This window comes from Hyaena hyaena, unplaced genomic scaffold, assembly GCF_003009895.1.
Source record: "Hyaena hyaena isolate Hyena2069 unplaced genomic scaffold, ASM300989v1 scaffold_1133, whole genome shotgun sequence".
In the NCBI taxonomy this organism is placed as follows: domain Eukaryota; kingdom Metazoa; phylum Chordata; class Mammalia; order Carnivora; family Hyaenidae; genus Hyaena; species Hyaena hyaena.
This window is the reverse complement of record NW_024081767.1, coordinates 468,074-481,071: the sequence shown is the minus strand read 5'-3', so window position 1 is coordinate 481,071 and position 12,998 is coordinate 468,074. Positions and strand designations below refer to the sequence as shown.

General features: G+C 36.3%; 1 protein-coding gene across 3 annotated transcripts in view; it reads right to left on the bottom strand.

Moving 5' to 3' along the window:
- SLC25A40 (solute carrier family 25 member 40) overlaps positions 1-12,998 on the bottom strand; it is a 62,090-nt gene that overhangs the window by 21,678 nt on the left and 27,414 nt on the right. For all 3 annotated transcript variants that reach the window (XR_005526499.1, XM_039222455.1, XM_039222456.1), the window contains exons 6-8: positions 8,920-8,987; positions 6,123-6,247; positions 5,135-5,308 (exon numbers count right to left, since the gene is read on the bottom strand). Coding sequence is in view for 2 of the 3 variants with exons in the window: in XM_039222455.1 (XP_039078386.1) it covers positions 5,135-5,308; positions 6,123-6,247; positions 8,920-8,987 (367 nt within the window). In the remaining variant the exon portion in view is untranslated. The remainder of the gene's footprint in view (positions 1-5,134; positions 5,309-6,122; positions 6,248-8,919; positions 8,988-12,998) is intronic.

Genomic DNA, 12,998 nt, shown 5'->3' with positions numbered 1-12,998 from the left:
TGGGAAAAAAAAGACCAAAAGCCACAAAGACAGAAATAATGACAAAACAAATAATAAAATGGTACTAAATTCATATCTATCAATAATTACTCTGAATGTAAATGGACTAAACGCTCTAATCAAAAGACACAGGGTGTCAGAATGGATTACCAAAACAAAGCCCAGCTATATGCTGGCTAAAAGAGATTCATTTTAGATATAAAGACATCTGCAGATTGAAAGTGAGGGATGGAAAACCATTTATCATGCTAAAGGACATCAAAATAAAGCTGGAATAGCCAAACCTGTATCTGACAAACTAGATTTTAAACCAAAGACTGTAACAAGAGATGAAGAAGGGAATTATATCATAATAAAGGGGTCTAACAAGATGATCTAACAATTGTAAATATTTATTCCCCCAACTTGAAACACCTAAATATTTAAGTGGGACTTTAACATCCCACTTACTGCAATGGACAGATCATCTAAGCAGAAACTCAACAAGGAAACAATAGCTTTGAATAACACATTGGACCAGAGGGACTTAACAGATATATTTAGAACATTCATCCTAAAGCAGCAGAATACACATATTTTTTAGTACACATGGAATAGTCTCCAAAACAGATCACATACTTGGTCACAAATCAGGCCTAAGGAAGTACAAAAAGATTGGTATCATATTATACATTTTTTCTGCCTGCATTGCTATGAAATTTGAAGTCAATCAAAAGAAAAAAATTTGCAAAGACTATAGATACATGTAGGTTAAAGAACATCCTAGTAAAGAATCAATGTGTTCACCAGGAAATTAAAGAAGAAATTAAAAAAAAAAAGACATGGAAGCCAATAAAAATGGAAACATGACAGTCTCAAACCTTTGGAATGCAGCAAAGGTGGTCTTTCGAGGGAAGTATATAGCAATCCAGGCCTTTCTAAAAAGAAAAGTCTCAAATACACAACTTAACTTTACACCTAAAGGAGCCAGAAAAGGAACAGCAACTAAAGCTTAAAGCCAGCAGAAGAAGGGAAATAATAAAGATTAGAGCAGAACTAAATGATATAGAAACAAAGAAACAAAAACAAAACAGTAAAACTAATCAATGAACTGGGATCTTGTTCTTTCAAAGAATTAACAAAATTGATAATCCTCTAGGCAGACTTATGAAAAAGAAGACCAAAGGACCCAAGTAAATAAAAACCATGAATGAAAGAGCAGAGATCACAACCAACACCACAGAAATACAACTGTAAGAGATTATGAAAAATTATAAATTTATAAAATATTATAGAGCTGTAGTCATGAAAACAGTATGGTACTGGCACAAAAACAGACACACAGATAAGTGGAACAGATCAGAAAGCCTAGAAATGGACCCACAACTACATGGTCAACTAATTTTCAACTAAGCAGGAAAGAATATCCAAAGATATTCTCTTTGGACAGTCAAAAGACAGTCTCTTCAACAAATGGTGCTGGGAAAACTGGACAGTGACATGCAAAAGAATGAAATGTACAACTTTTTTATACCATACACAAAAATAAATTCAAAATGAATGAAAGACCTAAATATGAGACCTGAAACCATCAAAATGCTAAACGAAAACACAGGTTGCAACCTCTTTGATCTTCACTATAGGAACTTCTCACTAGACACATCTCTGGAGGCAAAGGAAACAAAAAAACAAACATCAACTCTTGGGACTTCATCAAGAGAAAAAGCTTTCGCACAGTGAAGGAAACAATCAACAAAACTAAAAGACTGCCTATGGAATGGGAGAAGATATTTGCAAATGACATTATCAGATAAATGGTTAGTATCCAAAATCTATAAAGAACTTATCAAATCCAATACCCCCAAACCAAATAATCCAGTTAGGAAATGGGCAGAAGACTTGAATAGACCTTTTTCCAAAGAAGACATCCAGGTGGCTAACATGCATATGAAAAGATGATCAACATCATTCATCATCAGGGAAATACAAATTAAAACCATGATGAGATACCACTTCATACCCATCAGAATGACTAAATTTGACAATATAGGAAACCAAAGATGTTGGGAAGAATGTGGAAATAGGGGAACCCTCTTGAACTATAGATGGGAATGCAAACTCATGTAGCCACTCTGGAAAACAGTGTGGAGGTTCCTCAAAAAATTAAAAATAGAATTACCCTACAACCCAGCAATTACACTACTAGTATCTAAAGGATACGAAAATGCTGATTCAAAGGGGCATATGCATCTCAATGTTTATAGCAGTGCTATCAACAATAGCCCAACTATGGAAAGAGCCCAAACATCCATCGATTAGATGAATGGATAAAGAAGAGGTAGTTCATGTACCCAATGGATATTACTCGATGATAAAAAAAGAATGAAATCTTGCCATTTTCAACAATGTGGATAAAACTAGAGTGTATTATTAAAAGGGAAAGAAGTCAGAGAAAGACAAATACTCATTACATATCACACATATGTGGAATTTAAGAAACAGAACAGACAAACACAGAAGGGGAAAAAAAGAGCGGGAAGTGAACCATGAGACTCTAGAGAGAACAAACAGGATTGCTGGAGGGGAGGTAGGCAGGAGATGGGCTAAATGGGTGATGGGCATTAAGGAAGGCACTTGTTGGGATGAGCACTGGGTTTTACATGTAAGTGATCATTCATTAAATGCTCCTGAAAGCAATAGTACACTGTATGTTAACTAACTCGAATTTAAATAAAAAATTAAAAAAATTAAAAAGCTATCAAAGTTGGAGGTATGTGTACCAATAAAAATACCTTAAAAAAAGTTGTACATGATATTTATTAAGAAAATTTTAAAACTCTACTAAAACACTTTATATAACTAAAAGTTATATAACAGAGGACATTTCTGGGGGGGCGGGGAATAAGGTAACATCAAAACTTTTAATAATGCACTAGTAATTTAGACAACATTGAAATATTAGCATAGGGTCAGGCAAATTGGCCAGTGGAACAGATCCATGCATATATGAAACTTTAATATGATAGGTTATACTGCAAACCCCTGGAGCATGTATGGTTATTCAATAAATGATGCTGGGATAACTATCCATCCATATGAAGGAGAAAGAGAGTTGAATACTTACCTCAGTTATTAATCACAAATCAATTACGGATAAATGAATGGCCAATGAAACAGTGCCCAACTTCATCAATAATCAGGCAAATATTAAATTAAAATTAGATACCACTCTAACCTACTAGGTGAACAAAAATTATGAACTTTGACATTAAAAGTGCTGGTGAGGGAGTGAAATGAAGGAACAGAAAGCTAGTGGGTGTACGGATCTACACAATCATTTTAAAAAAGAATTTGAGGGGCACCTGGCTGGCTCTATCTACTCAGTAGAGTATGGAACTCATGATGTCAGGGTCATGAGTTCAAGCCCCACATTGGGTGTGAAGCCTAATTTAAAAAAAAAAAGAATTTAAATAATTAAAATGTATATTCATATGAACTAGCAAATCCAATACTAGACAAATTCTTTTTCAAATTCTTCTGTTAAACATGTTCACAACAGTACTTAACTGTTTACTCATAAAGAAGAGTAAAAATGAAAAAAAACAGTTATATATAAAGACAAAAATAAATCAACATTTTTAAGTAAAATGAGCTTTTAAAGCTCAAAAAGGGGCTCCTGGGTGGCTCGGTTGGGTGTCCTACTTTGGCTTAGGTCATGACCTTGCAGTTTATGGGTTCGAGCCCCAAGTTGGGCTCCGTGTTGACAGCTTGGAGCCTGCAGCCTGCTTCAGATTCTTGCGTCTCCCTCTCTGCCCCTTCCCAATTCGTGCTCTCTCTCACTCTCAAAAATAAACTTTTTTTTTTTAAAAAAAGCTCAAAAATAGTCAAAACTAAATAACATACTGTTTTGAAATAATACATGTCATGTAACTTTTTAAAAAATCAAATGAATGCGGGGCGCCTGGGTGGCTTAGTCGGTTAAGCATCCGACTTTCGCTTAGGTCATGATCTCGCGGTTCGTGGGTTCGAGCCCCGCGTCGGGCTCTGTGCTGACTGCCAGCTCAGAGCCTGGAGCCTGTTTCAGTCTGTGACTCCCTCTCTCTCTGACCCTCCCCTGCTCACGCTGTCTGTCTCTCTCTCTCTCTCTCCCTCCTAGAAATAAAAATAAAACATTAAAAAAAAAAAAAATCAAATGAATGCTAAAAAAAAATTCAGTATAGCAGTGACCACTGGATGTGGCAGTCGAGGTGAATATGTCATGATCTGAAAAACTGAAGTGTTCTAGTTCAGAGATTGAACTGGTGACTTCACATGTGTTCATTTTATTAATATACTACATAATTTATACTGTTACTTTCTACTTGTCAAATATTATGCTAAAAAAATAAAGGAAAAATAATTGGCCTACAAATTTATATTTCTAAATAGGACTGAATACAGAAGGTTGATGAAAAATACTAACGGAAAGGGTAAGATGCATGTGAATGAGAACCCAAGAAAAAGATTAACTCAAAGGGAAAAAGAAAGAGGAACTTTAATAAAAAGGGTTCTCAATAATTATTTCTCTCAGATCTTAAATGGAAACTTCTGTGATTCACAGAAGAAATATTATTTGCATATAAGTTGCATATTGTGTAAGTTATTTGTTAGTTTTACACTTCTTTTGATGACTTTCTCTTTCTTCATAATTCAATAATTAACACAATCATCTATCTGATTTACAATATTGTTTTACAGGATACTCAATTAAAGGGAAAGATTTTTATCTGTAATAACTGAAAAAGCTGGAGTCAATATAATTCACAGGTGCTCTTAAGTGTATTTTATATTTTTATTTGTATTAATTTATTTATGTTACTAATTATGTCATTTGGAATACTGTCAAAGATAATTTGTATTAATTAATATAAGCACACACCAATTAATGTCTTTTAAAAAATTAAACAAAAAGAAAAAAAGAAAATCAGGCTTGAATTAGATAGAAACTATTCATTCAATAAAAACTCACAAAGATCTGGGAGGCCAATGCCGAACTAGGAATTTGTGGTCACTAAAGAAGATAACTTACTGTTAGCCTTAAAGGGTTTAAAATTCAGTTAATTTAAAAGTGATATATTCATCAGACAACGCTACCTAAAATTTAGCAGATACCTACCTGAGAATGGTACATCTCTAAGAACAGTTGGAGCCCATCCCCTCCAAAGGGAAATCCAACCATCTTCAGACACTTTCTTGCTGATAAATCGGTGCAATTCTTTGTAAGAAAACTTCTTAGATTGCATGTTGGTTCTAATCAATTCTAATGGACTTATCACAGTTACTGCACCAACTAATATAAACAAGTAAATATAAGAAAATAAAAACAAAGCCATGTACACAATGCAAACACACATGCAAAAATATTTCATGCATTATATAAAAATAACTTTTATTTGAAATGTCTGCAAACCTTAAAATCAAATATCTAATGATGCCAACATATTGGCGCACATTCTTTTTCCTTGTATTTCTTAAAAGTCTGTTTTCATATAACTTACTCTTTCTGGTTTCAACTCTTTTTCTTTTTTTTTAAAGAGTTTATTTTTTTTTTAAGTATTGTCTAGTGTCCTCATCCAATGTAGGGCTCAAACTCTCAACCCAGAGATCATGAGTCATGTGCTCCACCCATTGAGCAAAGCCATGTGCGCCTGGTTTCAACTCTTTTAAGAACAGTTCCAGAAATATTATACATCAATTAAAGTATAAAACCTCACTTTCACAGCATGGAGAAAAATATCCTTATTCACAGAGGCAAATTTCTTTCTGAATAAAGTAAATCCCAGAGTCTATTAAGAAAAATGATTCAGGACTCGGGCATCAGTTTGGTATCAACCTGACATCAATCTGACATCTGATATCATTCTAAAGTATAAAGTCTAAACTCTGACCAAGATTCAACAGGGATGGGTTGATCCCCTCTTATCCTATAGCAATCACCATACTAAGCCTCACAGAATATAGATATTAACAAATCAGTACAAATTACAACGCAAAATATATCTTACCAATACTCTGTACTTTATGCAACATTATCTGTGACTGTCAAGGTTTTAAAATAAGCTTTAAACAGAAATCAAAATGAAAATACAATGTTTATTACTTACATCTGGCAACAATTCCAGCAACAATTGGTATATGACTTTCATTTTCTCCTAATTTTGATTTCAGAAAATCAGATAATTGATCATAGCAGGTAAAATAAATGACCGTGGCAGGAACTGCCATCACTCTGTTAGAAACACACAAAAAGATTTGTACAAAATTATCAAAAGGCTTAAATGTATTCTTAAATTATTATTAAATATAACCTAAAATCCTTATATTGTGTATAAGCTGAAAATCACAATGAATCAGTACAAATGATCAACTTTTCTTTTAAAATTATTGTGTTTAGGGGCGCCTGGGTGGCTTAGTCGGTTAAGCGTCCGACTTTCGCTTAGGTCATGATCTCGCGGTTCGTGGGTTCGAGCCCCGCGTCGGGCTCTGTGCTGACTTCCAGCTCAGAGCCTGGAGCCTGTTTCAGAGTCTGTGACTCCCTCTCTCTCTGATCCTCCCCTGCTCACGCTGTCTCTCTCTCTCTCTCTCTCTCTCTCCTAGAAATAAATTTAAATAAACAAATAAATAAAAATAAGATTATTGTGTTTAAATTAGTAGGCAACAAAACGATATACAGTAGGTATCTGCCCTACAGAAGTTTGGGTTCTAGTTGTGAAGGTAAGTTACAGAGCACATGGTCAGGTTATAAATAGGAAAAGACTAATGAGGACACTCCTCTACCTCCTTGACTTGTTCTATTGTTTCTGGTCTCCCAAAATCTTCCTCCTAACTACATTTACTATAATGTGAAACCCCTGAAGTAAAAAATACGAGAGCATTTATAAGATACTTTTGAACTACGGGCCATATGTCATACTTGATTATAACTAGAAATAAATTACAATTAATGTTTTGAGGAAATTCTAATGACATATCTTTCAAATGAAATTATCAAAAGGGAATTATTAATAAAATTAAACAAAAAGTTAGGGCACCTGGGTGGCTCAGTAGGTTAAGCATCCAAGTCTTGATTTTGGTCATGGTCTCAACGATTCGTCAGATTGAGCCCTGAGTTGGACTCTGCACGGACAGCATGGAGCCTGCTTGGGATTCTCATTCTCATTCTCATTCTCACATCTCACTCTGTCATTCTCATTCTCTCATCCTCATTCTCATTCTCATTCTCTCTCTCTCTCTCCCTCTCTCCCTCCATCTTTGTCTGCCCCTCCCCGACTCTCTCAAAATAAATAAATACATAAAAATTAAATGCAAAATTGCAGGCACTCTCTTTTTATACATATTAATACAAGAAACCAATTTAAGTTTATGGTCTAACTAAGGGACACATTCACAGACCATATTTGAAATGTCTAATGTTCCATAGTGAAATTTGGTGATGATAGTTTAGAAAAAGAACTGACTGTTGGTTCTGGATCAGCCACTGACTTTAGAACTTTAGGCACTGCTTAAAATATATGCCTCAAAGTTGACTAATTCGCTCCTTGAAAAGATATATTGAAAAGAAATGAGATGGGGAGCCTGGGTGGCTCAGTCTTTTAAGCAGCCCACTTAAGCTCAGGTCATGATCTCGCAGTTCATGGGTTCGAGCCCCACACCAGGCACTGTGCTGACAGCTCAGAGCCTGGGGCCTGCTTTTGATTCTGTGTCTCCCTCTCTCTGGCCCCTTACCGACTCATGCTCTGTCACTCTCTCAAAAAATAAATGTTTAAATAAAACATTTAAAAAATTTTTTAAAAAAAGAAATGAGACTAAAGTATTAATTGAGACTTTTAGATTTAGCCTTACTAGTTTATCATTAAAAAAATTTTTTTTAACGTTTATTTTTGATAGAGCAAGCTTGAGCAGGGGAGGGGCAGAGAGAGAGGGAGACACAGAATTTGAAGCAGGCTCCAGGCTCCGAGCTGTCAGCACAGAGCCCGATGCGGGACTTGAACCCACAACCGTGAGATCATGATCTGAGCCGAAGTTGGACGCTCAACCAACTGAGCCACCCAGGCGCCCCTCACGTTAACTCATATAATAGCTAGTTAGTAGAGAATTAAAATTATCCAGGAAAGAGAAAGTTACATATCACAGTATCTCTTATTATGTTAGCAAAATAAACAAAAAATCAAATAACACTAAATTCTTCATTTCAAAAATGAAAACAAAATTATGCACCAAAGACTTAACACAGCAGGCCTGGTTGTTCAAATCTTCTTTATCTTTAGGGGGATCTTTTTGCATGCCTGACTTCTGGCCAGTTCTAAGGAATTTAGCCCTTGGAATAATCAATCCCTACAATAAGGTTTCTTTGGTATGTTTGGAGCACAAAGTCAACTAGTCTAGGTTGATTTGTGCAAATGATGTGATTCTGGTAAATAACTGCTTTCTTCTGAGGGGTCTGGAGTTTTGGTAATCACTGCTGGTCATAAAGCAAGGTCATCAATCCTTATATAAGCCTCAGACTCGGCCATTCAAATGGATTTTAAGGTAGCAACACTTCGCACATGCTGCAGCAGTTCAGTGCTGGAAGAACAAGCACGTCCTGTGGGAGGTCACCAGGAAGGGCCCTGGAAGCCTGTGCCTGCCTGGTCAACTACTGTTGTGCCTTTCCCTTACTGATTCTGCTCTGTTTCCTTTTGCTGCAGTAAATCACAGACATGAATATAACCTTTAGGTCCTGTGAGTCCTTCTAACAAATCCTCAAATGTGTTGGTGGTTGTGAGACTCACAAAACAAGGTTTTAGAAAATGAAAAAATCCTATAATTAAAAATGCACAATTTTATACAACCATGTTGACTATAAGGCAAAATAAAACAGCAACCACCATTTAGTGAGAAAAATAATAAATTTTAACTTACAAAGTAGGGGGAAGGCCACTCCACAGGGATTTAATGCCTTCATTTCGAATGATTTTCAAAAAGGCATCCTAAAATGATAATAGAAAAAGTGTCAAAATAAATCCCTGAACCTGATACACAAACTTTTTGATAAACGATTGGTACACTAATTCTTTTAAGCATTTATGTCCAAAATACGAGTTTCTCAGATTTATGTTATAACCTTTCTTTTAAAACTTCCAAACACAAGTAAAACATTTCTGAATGAATGCTTTCTGCTAAGCAAAATAAAAACTATGTCACTATCAGAACAACATACCAAAATCTATGTAGCAAACCTAACAGAACTAAAAGGGAAAACAAATTGTCAATCATAATTGAAGATTTTTATATCCTCTCTCAGTGACTGACAGAGTAATTAAAGAAAAAAATTAGTAATCATTTAGAAGATCTAAATGAAACATTAACCATCCTGACCTAATAGTTTATAGGACATTATGCCCAACATTCCAGAATATAGATTTCAAAGTGTATATAAAGGGGTGCGTGGGTGACTCAGTCAATTGAATATCTTGAATCTTGATTTTGGCTCAGTTATGATGGAGTCCAGCTTAAGATTCTCTTTCTCTCCCCTGACCTTCTTTCCCACTTGTGTGTTCTCTCTCTTTCTAAAATAAATCAATAGATAGATGGAGAGATAAAGTGTGCATAAAATATTCAACAAGACAGATCATATGTAGGGCCATTAAGCAAGACTCAATAAATTTCAAAAATGTAAGAATTTACAGAGTATATTCCTTTAATCCCACTAGAATTAAAGTAGAAATCAGGAACAAGAGGATATCGAGAAAATATCCAATTATTAAGAAATTAAAATACTACACTTCTAAACCCATGGCAAAAAAAAAAAAAGAAATTACAAGAGAAATCAGAAAATATTTCAACGGATAATAAAAACAGAACATCACAATTGTGGGAAACATCAAATTTGTAGTGCTCTGAAGGATGTAGTTGCCACTAATGTCCTCACAACAAGAAAAAAGCTGTACAAACTGAAAAATTAACAACTTGTTTTAGATTTAGAAATGTAACCAGTTTTTGAAATATATCCCAAACTTGTATTCTCCTTAACAAAGCTGAGAGAAGCTATTTTATCAGACCCTAAACTACTGCAGTTTTGCCAAAATCTAACCAGCCTGGTCCAGTGGAAATGCCCAATTCATGCTCCGTAAGAGTAAGAGCTAGGACTATAGAATGTTTCTCTTCCAACATACCTTACCACCCACCCCATCAACAGGGCTCCTGTAAAACAACAGAGGATCACAGCTGAAAGAACCACAAACCTCAGACCCAATTTGAGCAGTCTCTAGGAAAACTCAAAGATGATAACAAGCAAGACAAAAAATAGGACACTAGAGGGAACTTTATTCTCTCAGAACACAGCTATAAAACAGGCAGTAAACACAGCCTAACTTCTAATCAGATAGACATTATCACCTGACAGTAAAGCTGTATTCACCTCAGGTTTTTTAACCCAATACAACATGTCTGGCTTTCAACAAAAAAATTACAAAGCACAGTGAAAGGCAAAAAACAGTCTGAAGGGGCTGAAGTCACCGGTTGGCTCAGTAGGTTAAGCGTCTGACTTCAGCTCAGCTCATGATCTCATGGTTTGTGAGTTCGAACCCTGCATCAGGCTCTGTGCTGATAACTTGGAGCCTGGAGCCTGCTTCAGACTCTCTCTCTCTCTCTCTCTCTCTCTCTCTGCCCTTCCTCACTTTGTCTTTCTCAATCTATCTCAAAAATAGATAAAACATTAAAAAAAAACACAGTCTGAAGAGACAAAGCAATCACCAGAACCGGACTCCTATACGACAGAGATTCTAGAATTATTAGACTGAGAATCTGAAATAACTAAGATGATGGGCACCTGGGTGATTCAGTCAGCTAAGTGTCCAACTTTGGCTCAGGTCATGATCTCATGGTTTGTGGGCTTGAGCCCTGCATTGGGGCTCTCTGCTGACAGCTCAGAGCCTGGAACCTGCTTTGTTTCCCTCTCTCTCTGCCCCTCTCCTGCTCTCCCTCTAAAATAAACATTTAAAAAAATTAAAAATAACTAAGGTGAATATGCCAAGTGTTCTAATGGTATTGTCAGAGGAGCAGAGGAGGAAAACGAGGAGTTAGGGTTTTCCAGTTACCAAAGAGTAATGAGATTGCCCCACTCATTTAAGGGAAGCCAGGACTCCCTCTTTGCTGCCTTAGTCTGTATGAGCTGCTATAAGCAAGTATCTTATAAACAAAAGAAATTTATTTCCCACATTTCTGGGGGCTGGAAGTCCCAGATCAGGGTGCCAGCAAGGTCACAGGGCCCTCTTCCAGGTCTCTGATTTCTCACTGTATCTGCACATAGTGGAAGGATAGGGAGCTCTGGGGTCTCTTTTCTAAGGACATTAATTACTTAGATGTCTTCCCTCATGACCTAATCACCTCTCAAAGGCTACACCTCTCAAAGGCTACACGTCTACACATTAGGCACTAAGATTTCAATATATGAATTGTGGGGGGACATAAACATTCAGATCATATCACCTGTCCAACAGTAAAGTTCTCCATAACATGGTATGTCCTTGGAGGCTAAGTGAGGAACGGGAACTTCTAGCTACACTCAGCAGTAACAAGGTGACATCCTTCTCTCTCTGAATTAACAGTGTCAAAAAAGCCAGTTTGGTTTCATTAAAAAAAGGTCACATGTCATTCTAAGAACCAGGAAGATGTCAAACTGAATGAAAAATAAACAAAGGGCAACACTGAGACAAGAAGAATATTAAAATTAATCTGACTTAGATTTTAAAGCAGTCAACAGAAATCACTGAATGATCATTTATGAACACATCCAAACAATTAGGAAGGCTCAGCAAATAAATATACACCCAACACCCCTATAGAGACAGAATTCTAAAAAATGTTCAAGTAACACATAGGGAGGCAGGAAAAATCAAATGGTAACAGAACAGAGAGAAAGCAAAAAAGGAAATGGTAGGCTGTTAACAATGAGACAACAGGCCCAAAATGGAAACACTTATGTTCACCCCATATCAGCACACCAACAAGCCAACATAGTACCTAACATAACTGCAGTTTCAGCCTCTCCCAAGAACATGACCCTTAACCAGTCAATCTGTAATTAAGAGGTTAGCACAAGTGACATAATTTGCCAGACAGACCCCCACCTTCCCTCAGAGGAAGGTGACCTTGCCTGTAACAATCCACTCTTGGTTACAAGAACTTCCTCGCCCCATCTTCTGCCTATAAAAGTCTTCTGTTGGGGCACCTGGGTGGCTCAGTCAGTTGAGCGTCTGACTTCGGCTCAGGTCATGATCTCACTCATGGGTTCGAGCCCCGCATCATGCTCTGTACTGGCAGCTCAGAGCCTGGAGCCTGCTTCGGATTCTGTGTCTTCCTCTCTCTCTACCTCTCCCCTGCTCATGCTCTGTCTCTGTCTCTCTCTCAAAATAAATAAACGTTAAAACTTTTTTTGAAAAAAAAAAAAAAGTCTTCTGTTTGGTGTAGGTCCTCAGAGCTCCTTTCTACTTGCTAGATGTAGTGCTGACCAAATCATGAATTATTGAAATAAAGCCAGTGAAATCTTCAAATTTAGTCAGCTGAATTTTGCTTTTAACAAGGATTAAATTCTAACATATCTGTAACTCTATTAAATATCAATAGTCTAAATATATCAACTAAAAGATAAAAACTGACAGAGTAGTTCAAAAAACATGACTCAATTACACTATTATGGGGAACAAAATCTGCCACCACAAAATGTGACTCTTTGGCATGTAGATTATTTTAGGCTGAGTATTTTCAAGAAACATAAGGTTCAGGAAGAACCTTTGACCTACTTTCTGTCTAAAAGAGTTTAGAAAGAAGAATTGCTCTAGGCAGGGAGCTATCACCATAGATAACTACAGTATAATATAAAGTAGGTGTGGTAGACAGAGAGAAACCTAGCAAAGTCTGTTAAAATTCTGGTGTCTCACTGTTTCTGTGTGGCCCAGCACATATTATTTACCAAATATTATTTACATTTTCATATTCGT